This window comes from Pelodiscus sinensis, chromosome 3 (assembly GCF_049634645.1).
Source record: "Pelodiscus sinensis isolate JC-2024 chromosome 3, ASM4963464v1, whole genome shotgun sequence".
NCBI lineage: Eukaryota > Metazoa > Chordata > Testudines > Trionychidae > Pelodiscus > Pelodiscus sinensis.
Window position 1 is genome coordinate 103418722 of NC_134713.1, and position 14277 is coordinate 103432998.

At 43.9% G+C, this 14277-nt stretch overlaps 1 protein-coding gene across 4 annotated transcripts in view; it reads right to left on the reverse strand.

Moving 5' to 3' along the window:
* The window catches only part of SHPRH (SNF2 histone linker PHD RING helicase), a 99379-nt gene that overhangs the window by 45149 nt on the left and 39953 nt on the right, over positions 1 to 14277 (reverse strand). For all 4 annotated transcript variants that reach the window (XM_075924373.1, XM_075924374.1, XM_075924376.1 and 1 more), the window contains 2 exons: positions 10642 to 10730; positions 4481 to 4573 (listed from right to left, as the gene is read on the reverse strand). In XM_075924373.1, the coding sequence (XP_075780488.1) occupies positions 4481 to 4573; positions 10642 to 10730 (182 nt within the window). The remainder of the gene's footprint in view (positions 1 to 4480; positions 4574 to 10641; positions 10731 to 14277) is intronic.

Here is a 14277-nt window from a genome sequence, read left to right on the forward strand (position 1 = left end):
TAAGAGCACTTAGAGAGAAACTGTCTAGATTTTGTTGAATCGTTAGCTTTTCTCCAAAAAGACTGGATCCTGTAAACTTGGACAAGCAAAGGAACTGCTTAAAGTAAGTTTACACCTTCCATAGACACAGCCGTAGGTGATGCCTGGCTATTGAGATGGATATTATGGCTCAGGCTGAGAACTTAAATGCCTCCACTGAGGCACCAGCAGCAAACACTGGTGCTAAGGAGACTTGCTTTAAAATGGAGCCAGAGTCAGGGTGATCTCTGACCTTAAGGGCTTTGAGGTTCTCTAGTGAGGAAATAAATGCTTTTGCAAATCAGGCAGCTGTTAGGAATGCTTGAAAGATACTTGAGTAGGCTTCAAAATTCATCTTTCTATCCATTTCATTCTTAGGCTGTGTCTACACTGCACCCCTTTTCCGGAAAAGGGATGCAGATTAAACACATCGGAATAGCAAAATCCGCGGGGGATTTAAATATCCCCCACGGGATTTGCATTTACATGGCTGCCGCTTTTTTCCGGCTTGGAGATAAGCCGGAGAAAAGCGCCAGTCTGGACGTGATTCTCCGGAAAATAAGCCCTTTTCCGGAGGATCTCTTATTCCTACTTCGAAGTAGGAATAAGAGATCCTCCGGAAAAGGGCTTATTTTCCGGAGAATCACGTCTAGACTGGCGCTTTTCTCCGGCTTATCTCCAAGCCGGAAAAAAGCGGCAGCCATGTAAATGCAAATCCCGCGGGGGATATTTAAATCCCCCGCGGATTTTGCTATTCCGATGTGCTACATTAGCATTCCTTTTCCAGAAGGGATGCCAGTGTAGACGTAGCCTTTGAGTACAACTCCCTCTCTAAGGAAAAAAAAACAAATCCCTGGTGAAGGATGCTACAGCAGAATCCAGTTTGGTATGTCAGTAATAGGCCCCTTTGGTTTTTGAATGTTACAGAGCCCTAGGTCACCCCTCTTAATGTGCTTGTCTTCATTGGGCTTGTTCCATTCATCTCTAGTCATTTCCTTGAAGAAAGAAAAACAAGAAATTGCAGGCTCAGAGAATGACTGTGGATAGAGTGCAAAGAGCCACGTATAATATATTTATTTTGATAGATAGATAGATGGATAGATAGATAGATAGATAGAGTACACAAAATATAGTGATAAAAATAACATTACAGGACATTTCAGACAAAAACCAATAAAAAAGCCTCTAGGCACTTAAAAAATTCCTGGCCAGTCCATAAATTTTCAGAGAACTTGACAAGGAACAAATATCAAATTAAAAAACCCCCAAACCTTTAAAAATACAGTAATATTCTCATACTAAAAAAAAAAAAGCATCCCCACCGTGTATTTTAAATTTAACATTATTGCCTTATTATGTCCTGTGAGTTTTTTAAAATTAAACTGAACTGAGAAGTAAATTAGCACAATTTGAAGTGCCTGTTTCACTCCAGCTTGTGGATCTCTAGTATGGTTTCCTATGGTTTTTTTCTTAACTTATGAAGATTATGGCTTTTTTATAGTTCTAAAAATTCAGGTCTGTCCCAGACTGCAAATATGAGAGGTTCAAAAACAATAAGGGAGAGACTCATATCTCAGAATAATTGCTTCAGACTGGCAAACAGTCTTTGAATTTTCTTTAAAGAAACACTGTAAATCAGGTACATGCTGATTTTTTTTTTCCCTGGAATTTAAATATGACATCTGTGTTGGCTGCCTTATTCTGCATCCATGAAGACTTTGAGTTTAAGGTGCTTCAGCCCCCCTGCTCTGATCCAATCTCCCTCCTCTCTCCCAGAAGCAGGCACCCCTAGGCCCTCGCTCTAACCTAATGAACCCACCCCTCCCCGAGAGCTAGGAACTCTTAGCCTCCCTGCTCTAACCCAATGCACCTCCTCTATCTCAGAGCCAAGCACCCCCTGTGAACCCCTCCCTAGCTCTAACCTATTCCTGGGTCTCACTGGAGCCACCGCCGCCACCACTGTCACGCGCTTCTCTGAGGAATTATCAGTCGTCGATGGGCCGTGGCCTTCAAGCGGAGCAGGGCCACCTCTGTTCTACCACATGCTAGGATATGGCATGCTAACTGGAGTGAGGACCCTGCTGACATGCACTAGAAGTTCTCTATAGTCCCATTTCATACAAGCTAGCTCATGCACAACAGACTAATGCATTGTATAGACAACCCCTGATGCCTGGAAATGTATTTCCTTTCCTTCACTGATTAAAACACCCACCAGTACACTACTAGATAGATAACAGAACAGGTAAAGGAAGAAAAGGTATAAAACATTGAAAAGGAAAAAGAGTGCTTAGTGTACATGAAATTGAGCAGAGATTCACAAATACTAAATTGAGATATATCGTATCTACTCAGAAAGGCCTATGATACTGTCTCACATGACTTTGCATAAGCAAACTAGAGAAATATAACAGAGGTGAACTTACAATAAGGTGGCTACACAACGGATTGGAAAACCACACCAAGAGAAGTCAAGCTGGAAGGGTAGATCAAGAGGGGTCCTGCAGGGATCTCTCCTGGGGATGGTCCGACTCAATATCATTATAAACTATTTTGGATAATAGCACAGAAAGTAAGCTTATAAAATGAAGAGACAGTGGTGGTGGCGGTGGCAGCAGCTCCAGTGAGACCCAGGCATAGGTTAGAGCTGGGAAGGGGCTCACGGGGGATGCTTGGCTCTGAGATAGAGGAGGTGCATTGTGGGTAATACCAAGCTGAGAGGGATTGCAAGCACTTTGAAGACAGTAGAATTCAAAATGATCTTGACAAATTGGAGAAATGGCCAGAATAAACAGGATGAAATTCTGTAAGGACAAACACAAAATACTATACTTGGATGTGAGGATTATAGTGTATCACAAACCAAATATGAGTCAACCATGTAATACAATTGCAACAAACAAACGAACAAAGATAGATTCTGGGATGTATTAGTAAGAGCATTGTAAGCAAGACCATGAGAAATAATTCTTCCACTACACTCAGCACTGAAGAGACTTCAGTTCGAGTACTGTATCCAGTTCTGGTCACCACAACTTTGGAAACGTGAAGAAACTGGATCCAGAGGAGAGCAACAAAAATGATAACATTTCTAGAAAACATAACCGACAAAGAAAGATTGAAAAAACTGTGTTTGTTTAATTTGGAGAAGAGAAGATTTAGGGGAGGGAGAGAGATAATAGTCTTCAAGTGTGTAAACGGTTGTTATAAAGAAGCGAGTGATAAATCATGCTCCTTGTCTGCTGAGGACAAGAAGGAAGTAATGGACTTACATTGCAGCAAGAGAAGATTTAAGGTAGATATTAGGAAAAAATTCCTAACGATAGTTAAGCTCTGGAACAAATTATCTAGGAAGTTGTGCAATCCTCATCACTGGAGGTTTTTAACAACAGGTTGTACAAACACCTGACAGGAATGGCCTAGATAGCACTTGGTCCTGCCTCAGTGAAGGAGACTGGACGATCTATCAAGGTCCCTTCCAGTCTTACACAACTATGACTGTGATCATGTCACCTGACTACTGTATTAGCAAAGGCCATACAACGTTCCCAAAATGATTCCTAGAAATAATATAATTTTAAAATTACCACTAATGGAGTGTGGCTCTTGGTAAAAAGATGATAAGAGATCACCAGATACTTGTGAACTAAGAAGCTGACTATTATTTGGCAAACAACATTCAACAGATGGCTATGTAAATGTCAAACATAGGTATTTTCCATAGTTTGGTCCATGAGGAACAGAATACGTATTTAGTCTCCTGACGCCCTTTTTACATACTGCCCTATTTGATCCCAGTCCACTTATGAGGGGTAGTTTATTTTACGTGTTTCTAGATTAATTGACTATATACAACTACTGATACATAAAAATTTGCAAGATCATCTTTCTAGTAATCAATATTTAATTTTCCCCAAAACGTATTCATAACATAGCAAAGATCAGCATGCATTCAGAATAGCAGCAATTGGCCATTTTCAATTAAATGCAATTTTATTACATGGCTGAAAGTTAACCTACTTGGTCTGATGATTCCCCCTCCCCCCATGTTTTGACATAAAATAGAATAAAGATGGTTACAGTCTTAAAAAATAAAGTACAATCTGCAAAATATATTCTTTAAAACAGGAGTGGGGAACCTTTTTTGGGTCAGGGGCTGCACACAAGTGAGAAGCAAAAATACAACCCTCACCGAAGTGGCCCCTAAGAAGGAGAAAGACACTCCTCACATTCTCCTTGCACACTAGAGCCTGGGGGGACATGCAAGTAGACTTTGTATGCTCCATACCCATGGGGGAAAGCAGGTGGTGGGGAGCTGGAGCACCAACATGGGCTCCTCAAGGCTGGGGAGGGAGCCCAAGAACTCAGGGATCAGATCCAGGGAAGCCATATCTGGTCCCTGGGCGTCAGGTTCCCCATCACGGTTTTAAAATATATTTACATCAAAATTATCAACAATCACCTCTTCCTCAAGTCTGCCATCACGCAATGTTGGTGGTATCCCCGGATGTTTTGCTGTCAATAGTTCCATCAGATTGTGTGTAGAATGAAGTCTCTACATGTACAGAAAAGCAACAAATATCATGAAACACAATATACAGTATTATCTGTTACTACAACAAAGTAATAATCAGTAGAATCATAGAACAAGGCTACTTATGAGAATAATAATTATTTAATATAAAGGTACAGCTTCCCTCCGTAAATTACAAAGTAAGCATTATTACTTCCATTTACAAAAGACAAAAAAGAAACAACCAAGGAACTGATTTCGCCAAGATCTCATAGCAAACCAATTAAAAAGTCTGATATCGAATCCATGTCTTCAATTCTCTGCTTTGTATTCTTTCCACTATATCACAGCTGTTTCCCCTAAAGCTATTGTGAGATACAAGACATTTATCTTAAAAAAGTATTCTTTTAAAATTATTTTTGAAAAGAATATGGAATGAAGTTGCTTATTATATTCCTAAAATAGACAAACTAGAAAAGCTGAAAGAAATTACAAATTCAGAGCAGCTTCTGATGTTTTTCTTAAGTTTCAATAGTATAGCTTCATTAGCATCATTACTGTTATATCAAGGCCAAAAGAGATCACAAGATCATCTATTCTAACTTTCTTTGTGTCCCAGGCCACTAAATACCACCTACTTATCCCCATACTAAGTCCAGAAACTAGAATCACCCTGCATTATTACAGTCTTCAAGATATATTATGGTCTTCAAGGGCACATCTACACTGCATGCTTATTTCAGAATAAGCTATTTCTGAAGAAAATCTCCAAAATAGCTTTTTTCAAAATAGTGCTTCTACACGGCAAATGCCCATTCAAAATAGAGTGTCCACACTCACTGGACGCTGAATCGCATTTAAGGCCACCTAGAAGCATTTCAGGCAGGGCATTAGGACAGCAGTCACTTCGCATAGCTGCTGCATGAGCTATGAGGCTCATGCTTCAAGACCCCTCCCCCCCCGTACAATTGTGTCTCAGGCTCTTGACCTTTGCCTACATCCTTGAGGGACAACAAAGCCTTTTCTCGACCTGCTGTGGTTGCCCTTGCAGACACCACAGTGCTCCAGCCATGAGCTGGACCTGCCTCCAAGCAGTTGACAGCTCATATATTGATTGCATGCTGCACCTCCTACTGCAATTTCTGCGGGCTGCCCTTGTGACCCTGGAGGAGGAGGACTCCAAGCTCATTGAGGGGCACCACCTCACCTCTCTCCATGCGCTGCTCATGCAGCTTGAACCCATCCTCCCTCCCCTGCACATCGTGCACCACCGCTTCTGGCAACTAGACACCAGTTCCGACTGGTGGGACTGGATTGTCATGGAGTGGTAAGAAGCCCAGCAGTGGCTCCTGAATTTCCACATATGGAATGACACCTTCATGGCTTGCCCCAGCCCTTTGACAACAGGACACCTGCATGAGACCTGCCATCTCCCTCCAGAATCGGGCACCCATCACCATCTGGAAGCTCACCACACCAGACAGCTACCAATCCATCGGGAACCATTTTGGCGTGGGGAGATCAACCGTTGGGGCCATGATCATTCAGGTGTGGTGCTCTCGTGCTATTGTCCTAGGAGGATGGTAAACTGCAAATGGGGTTCCCTAGGGAAGAGGATGATGGTGGAAGCCCCCTCCGTGAGAGGTTTTTCAGTCCCGCCTTCATGATGCCATGCCGGGGGTCAGGGTAACTTGGGGTTATTCCTGGTGTGTGAGAAAGAGGGGGATTGGGCTTGCGAAAACTCCTAAAGGCTCTGGCAACTCTGTGTCTCTCCCTCTGCAGGTGGTACAGGCCATCAACACTGTCCTACTGCTCAGGGTCATCAACCTGGGCAACATGGACCCCATCATTCCCAGCTTTGCCACCAATGGGCTTCCCCAACTGTGGAGGGGCTACTGACAGCACCCACATCTCCATCCAGGCCCCCTACCACTGGGCATCCAAATACATCAACCGCAAGGGGCACTTCTCCATGGTCCTGCGGGCCCATGTTGACCACTGCGGCAAGTTCATGGACATCTACATTGGGTGGTTCGGGAAGGTGCATGACACCCGCATCTTCTGAAACTCCAGCCTCTTCCAGAAGCTAAACACAGGCACTTTTTTCTCTGACTGCATCATCAGGGTCAGGATGTGGCCATGCTAATGTACATTGTAGGGACACAGTCTACCCTCTGCTCCCCTGGCTGATGAAGCCCTACACTGGACACCTTGACCCCAACAAGGAACATTTTAATGCCAGGCTCAACAGGGCCTGCCTTTGGTGGAGGTTACCTATGGGTGTCTCAAAGGTAGGTTCCATTGCTTCCTCACTCAGCTGGACCTCGGCGAGTGGAATGCCCCACAAGTGGTGGCTGGGTGCTGTGTCCTCCACCACCTTTGTGAACATGAGGAGACGTTCCTGCCGGGGGGGAGATGGGGGGGGGGGGGAAGAGGCCGAGCACCTCGGCAGGGCCTTCGAGCAACCATGCACAGCTGCCATCTGGCAGGCCCATCAGGAGGCTGTGTGCATCCAGGAGGCCCCGAGGGAGAATTTCATCCAGGTGTGAGACTCTCCCTTGGGCCTCCCCACAAAGGGCCTCTGAAGTGGCCCACTGTGCCTTTCCTCCCCCCAACTCTCCCACCTTCCCCTCCCAACACAATAAACCACACTTTTTGGTTTGAAAGAATAAATTAATTGTCTTTAATTGGGGTAAACATAACAGGGGAGGGACTGGGAAAAAAATGTGGGAGGGGGATAGGGAGATGGAAGGGGAAGGGGAAGAAAAGTGGGGAGGAGAGGCTCAGGGATAGGGCTGGGACCGGCATCTGCCTCAGGTAGTCCCACTGCCTATTGTGTGGAACCCTCATTGGCCAAGAGAAAAAGGTGGGGAGACAGGTGCGGGAGCAGGTGTGGCAGCAGGAGTAGCCACCAGGCAGTCGAGGACAGTGGTGAAAGCCATCAGGTACCATGACGCAGCTGCAGGTCCTCCTGAAGTCTCCACTTCTGCCAGTCCTGGGAGCACTGCAAGGCAGCAATGTGCTCTGTCTGGAGGTCCTTGTGGGCTTGTGTGCACCTGTGGATCACGTGGGTAGGGAGGATGGCACAGGAGGTTTTGACCACTCCCCTCTCATAGCTAGTCCAGCTGCGTAGAACAAACAGAAAGGTCAGTCATCCTGGGAGACACTGTGCATGAAGCCTAGCCCTCAACTCTGAGCTGAGACCAAAAGGTCTCGGGTTAGACGAAGGCAATGTGCTTCAAGCAAGATAGCGGGCCCTTTCCTGCAGGAGCACAGATGTCCAAGAGGGGAGTCTTACTATCCCCACGTCCCAGGAACAAGCAGGCATGACAAGATTCTGGTCAGACTGGGAACCTGCAGCTGAGAGGGAGGCCACGGGGCAGCTGGCCTTCCCTCTGTGCCACGCACACGCTGGGTCCAGCAGTGGCGGAGTCCCACATAAAGAGGCCTTGCACCCCTGCCCACTGGAGGAAAGGGGGGGAAGGTGTTGGGAGGGTGGTGTATGTGAGCGGCAGACACTCCTCCACCTCACTGCTCTGTCCCCAGGAGCAGATGGGCATGCCCATGTGTCATATGTGGCACTGCTGTGTGACTCCCTCCAGATCTTCAGTTTCTTTCTTGTGGTAGGAGGGTGTCCCACCCTGGTGTCAGAAGTAAGGCAGGCCTCTCCAGATATCCTGTGAGGAAGAGCACAAGCGTCCTCTGTTGCAACCTCCTGGGGCTAAGTGTCCTGGACTGGCACTAAACGTGCACAGGTTGCCGCGCAGTTACCCAAGCTGAAAAGGCCAAGCGAGGAGCGCGCAGCTGCCCCATACCACCCACCACCTCCAACCGTGTGCATTTAGGGAAAGTAATGGCACTCACCTGGTGGGCCTTCCCCAGTTTTGGATGATGCCTGGGAGACATCCCGGGAGGGAGAGGAGGTACCAGCTGCAGGATGAGCATGACCTCCTGGCTGGTGGGCATCGAAATTTTTCTGGCCTTGTCCGGCTCCTTCTCCTCCTCCTCCACACTGGCTCTGCCCCCTGGGAGGGCGACAATAGGTGTCTCCAGCCCTGAGTCCACAACGAGGTGAGGGAGGGACTGACCCACTCCCTAAGATGTGGTGGAGCTGAGTATAATATGGGCAGGCCTGCAGTGCTGCCCCAGAGCAAGAGCTATGCTCTCTGGCCTCGACATAGGCCAGTCTTAGTTTTTTATCTTTCATGAGCACCTGCTCCTGGGCACGCACGTGGCCCTTGTTGTCCAGGTTGTCAGCCATCTGGCCAGAGATATCTGCATTCCTGTGCCTGGTGTGGAGATGCTGGAGGTTTGCCACCTCTCCCCAGACCTCAATGAGGTCCAGGATCTCTGCACCAGAGACCAGGAAGGTACACGGCTCTTTCATCCCGGGCAAGGTCCTTGGAGCTTGCTGCTGGCTCCCTTGCAGCTATGGATGGATCAGTGGGAGCAACAGGGTTGCTCGTGGTCGTTGCCAATGCTGTGCAGGCTGCTGCTCTGTGGTTCACAGCTATCAGGGCCAGCTGTATGCCACAAGCCCTTTTCCCTGTGGCTGCACCTTTAAAGCCTGCAGGGGAAGGGGGACTATAGAGCTCTGATAAGTGTGGCCAGAGTGGCCAGCAAGGCACGTATGGGATTTCAAAATAACTCCTGCTGCCCTGTCTACGCACACCCTATACCAAAATAGTAATTTTGGAATAGGCGTTTTTCCTCCTAAAATGAGAGTTACAGAATCCAGAATCAGATGCTTGTTATTTCAATATTATTGTGAAATAAAAGGCTTGCTGTGTAGACGCTCACATAGTTATTTCAGAATAATGTTCATTATTCCAAAATAATGCTGCTGTGTAGACGTGCCTCAAGATATTAAACCATCGTGTGCCACAAGAGGGAAAGTAATGCACCACTACACAAGGGCCCTGCAATGGCAGAGAATTGATTTAGTGAGATATACCCAGACATCAACAGAGGCAGCTTGATATGCCTATATAATTAATAGAAGGTAGATCCTGCTTGAATTGACAAAACAAAAATGTAACATCGGATGGGATAAATATGGCCAAAACAATGCCACATTGGTGCTGAGTTCTGTATTAGAAGACCCCAATGCAAGACAATGACCTGAAATAATATTTAATTTCCCTGGGGGGGCGGGGGGGGGGCGGGCTGTAAGTAGTAAGGCAACCAACAGGAAACTACCTCACTTTTGAGTTATCACGAAAAATATATAAACATACATCTGCTGTAAGACAAAAGAGTTGGTCCAAATTTACCTAGTTTACTATGTACTTTAAATATAAACCATCATCTGCAGTTGCTGTTACTGCTCCCACCCCCAGGCCAATCAAGACAGGGGGACAGTGGAGCTCACAAAGTCTCTTACCTTGCCAGGGGTATGCAGCACTAGAGGGAACTGCCAGTTGTTCAAAATGGCTGGCGGTTCCCTCTGGGTACCATGTACCACTGGCAGGGTGGAGACTGAGTGCTCCCCTGCCCCATGGGGGAGTGCTCAAAGTCTCCCCCCTGCCAGTATCCCGCCCCTTCCTCCAGAGGCCCTGCCCCTTTGGACGTTAGCCCACGGCCACTATCAAAATTGGTGAAGTGGCCCCCTTACAAAAATTATTGCCCACTCTTAGAGGTATCATTTCTTGTGATATAACAATTTGACTTAGCTCCTTTTATACTCCAGAACTATCACAACTGCTTTTTATTTGTCTGTCTGAACTCTACCACCACTGATGTTAGCAATCATATGTGAGATTCCAGAATGAGAGCTTGATAAATTCTGTTGTACACCAGCAGGCAGAGTTCTAGTATTTTGGTGCGTCACACAAAATTAGAAGCAAGGTTTTATAATTTTATTTGTTGCAATATAGTGGCTTTTAAACAAAAACTCTGTAGATTAGCTGACTTTTCTCATACATCACAATGTTTAAAGTATATTATATTTGAAGACAGAACAAGTTAACAGCGTCCTTTTGGTAAACCCCAAGGAGAAACAGATGCACAAGAAATTTAAACTGAGACATGAGAACTGTCAAGTAAGTATAAGTAAGTATATGTTCACATGTTTATTTAAAAAATGCCTGTGAACTTAAATGCATACTTACTTGCAGTGAATCTGTTTTGAGCTTTTCTTTGTGCTCTTCAGAGGAACGCAACACCTCTCTGTAGAGGTCTGCTGCCAAAGCATATTCACCTGAAGAATTCAAATACATTTAGAACAAACACAGCATGAGGTCTATCTCCAAATGGCCACGAAAAGCTATCATCTATAACATATGTAAGATGCCCTCAGAGGGACCATCTACTATTTATCTGACAGTTTACAGCAACCGAAAAACCTGCTATTTTAAACATCAACCATTTTACCCAATAGTGGAGCTCTATTCTAAAAAGTAAGTCTGTAAAAAGGGCATAGTAGGATACTATATTTGTTATTTCTCAATTACTTCAAGAGCAAAGAAACTTAGAAAACTACAATTGTCCTGTAGCACCTTAAAGATTAACCAAAAATATGTAGATAGTATCATGAGTTTTTGTGGGCACAACCTGCTTCTTCAGATGACAAGTGGGTTGTATCCACAAAAGCACATGATACTATGTATATATTTTTTGGTTAGTCTCTAAGGTGCTACAGGACCATTGTTGGTTTTTTAATTTTTTTTTAAGTTACAGACTAACATGACTACTCCTCTGAGACTTTCAAGAGCAAAGAGTCACAGTTCCCAAGTTAAATATGGTTTCTGCAATTACCAGACCTGCAAACTTGGTTTCAGAGTCTAACAGTATTCTTTTGTCTATATTTTCATACTTCAAAATTAGCCTTAAAATCCCATCCATTGCAACACTCACTACACTGGTACAACTAAATGCAGAATTTGCCAATTACCCAGGATAACGAAAGCATGAGAATGACTCTATAGCATGGCCGTTAGGGCACTTGCCAAGAAATTTCAACTTATGCTTCCAAATCCCTGCTCCAATGACTATTTAAATATTTATAAAAAGTGGAACAGCTTCAACAGGAGAGACTGAGAAAGCCTTATATGACTAGAGCACTCTCCTACAATACAGGAGACATATATTCAAACCCTTTATCTACATAAGGCAGAGGGAAGAGTTGAACTCTTGTTTCCTGCATCCCAAATGAGTTCCCTGATCATTGAGCTAAAGGTTTTAAAGAAAGCCACCTCTTACTGCAACCTCTTCCCATTTTTCCCACTGACCTTTTGTAAATCTACTCCTCTGCTTTTGTGAAAATGCCCTCAGTCTCAATGTTTTGTTTTGACTCACTAAATTATTCTGATTTACCAAAAAATTCATTTTTGGTTTGGTCTGAAATGAAAAGCTTATTTTGATTTTTCAGATTTACCAGTAATTCAAAACATCCATTATTTATCCAGGTCGTGCCCCTTCCACAATCACTTTTCAGAACAGAACTACAGGCAGTCCCCGGGTTACGTACAAGATAGGGACTGTAGGTTTGTTTTTAAGTTGAATTTGTATGTAAGTCGGAACTGGTACATATTGTAGGGGAAACTCTAGCCAAACATTTCTCCAGAGCTCAGTTTTATTCTCCCATGCCTCACTTCCCTCAGTCCCTCAAGCTGAGGTGTCTGCTGAGAAAAGCCGCTCCACGTCTCCCTGGTCTGCTGGGGGAGGGGGGGGAAGAGGCGCTAGCTTCGCATCGCCCTGGTCTGCTGGGGGGAAGCAGCTAGTGCGGGTTGCCTCACCCCGTTTGTAAGTAGGGATCCGATGTAAGTCGGATCCATGTAACCCGGGGACTGCCTGTATAGTTTAAGAGGCCATGTGCACCTCGAAGAAAACATTAACTGATATTAACTTGAAGATGTATTTGTAAATCATAAAAACACAATTGTGCATGCTTTCCCTCCAACAACAAACACAGGAAGACTGGACGATAATGGTGAAAGCCCTTTCTAGTTACAAGTATCTTGAAAAATTATGTTTGAACAAGAGCTACAATTTCTTATGCTGACTCAGAGTTATTGGTGGCACTAGAGTAGGTGCTCATGAAAGATGTAGAATAGGATATCTATTTAGGAAAATAGGTGTTTATTACTTTTTCTTCATCAAGCTGCTTCTCAAAAAAGGGAAAAATTTCATCTTTGCTACAAGTACATTTCAAAGAACTGAAGCTTTGCTGATCATTCATTTTCATTATCGCTGTGTATTTCTATCCAGAATACTTGCTTCTCTCTCCTGTAGGTCCCAGCAGCCATTACAAACTATTCATTTCAAACCTATTAACTGCTGATAAGCTGAACCGAACTTAGTCTTTCAGGGATGCGGGTGGTGGCAAATTACAGGGTGAGGAAGTTATCTAGTAAAAGCTTTACTAAAAGAAGAACAGGTAAACTGAAAAGACTGCTGAAGTTAATACAGCTTAACTAAAATGACATTACGTAATTTACCAAATCTGAATTACTAGGTATTAGAAAATGCAGTATTCTACACACTTCAAAGCACACTGGTAATCACCAGGACAACAGCTGATTAATAGATACAAGTGGGAAGGAACTGAATAAAATGTATTCTTATCTCCACAAGAGATTGTTTTCAAAGTGAGTACTAACACTAGAACGAAGGGAGGTAATTCCATGCAACTTACTTGTTTTAACAGGGGTAACAAAAAAAGAAAAAAGAAAAAGAAAAAGGCAGGTTCTGCTTTTGTTTTGAACGTTTAGAACTAAGCATCCAAGCAAATTACACTGCTTGGTAACAGATTTGCACAATTATTTCTCCTTGCTTCATTTTTCAGATTTCTGATTAGAACCCAAAACCCCACACACTGATTCAATTGGAATCCACACTGCCATTTATATGCTAATATACTCTCAACTAACAGTGCATTTTCAGTGGCAACAACATAATGACTACATTCTCTATGCATACAGCAATTTCTTGAGACTTGGGGGTGGAAAGTATAATTTTCATTGCTTCCAAATCGGTTATCTTTTGTACTTCCAACTTCAAATGTCACTATCAGTCCTGGCTATTGATGCCACTACAATTTATTATAGCTTAAAAATAATATTGCAAAAGCATCCGTATATTGAAAATGAAAAGTAATTTGAATGGAGATACAAAAAGCCTCAATAACACATTTTACTAAAAAGTTTATACTATAGAATGCCATACATACTTTCTAGGGAAGAGACCAAAGATTTCACTGACCACTAGATGGAAGAAGTCAAGTTTAGTGAAGGGAAGGAATGCGCAAATAACAAAAAATTCTGATAAATTAAGCACCACATGTACTTCCGGCATAGTGACACTCTTTGCAGTTATGTTCTGTTATCTACAAAAAACTTGGATGTAGCTGTCACAATTCCAGAGGTAAATGATCCTTTGACCCCTTCTTATCCCTCTTAGATCTCAGAGTTCTAGTCATCACCCTTTTTAGGAGACAGCCTGTGACACCCACTCTCTAGGCTGGGGAATTAGGCACCAATCTTCTCTACAATTCATTCTGATCACCTCTGTAAGTCTGACCATTTCAGCATTTAGTGTTCCATTCATTCAGGAGCAACAACAATGTTTACCTGTGACCAGCCAGTGTTCCTAAATCAAAGTATTATTTTATTCTCAACAAAAGCAGTACAGAGAAAACATCTCAAGCAAGGAACACCTGATATAAAGTCTTAGCTTTCACCTATCTTTTGTATGAAGACACTATCAGGTTTCAAAGTATTTCAGTACTATCATAGGGCCTCTCCCTC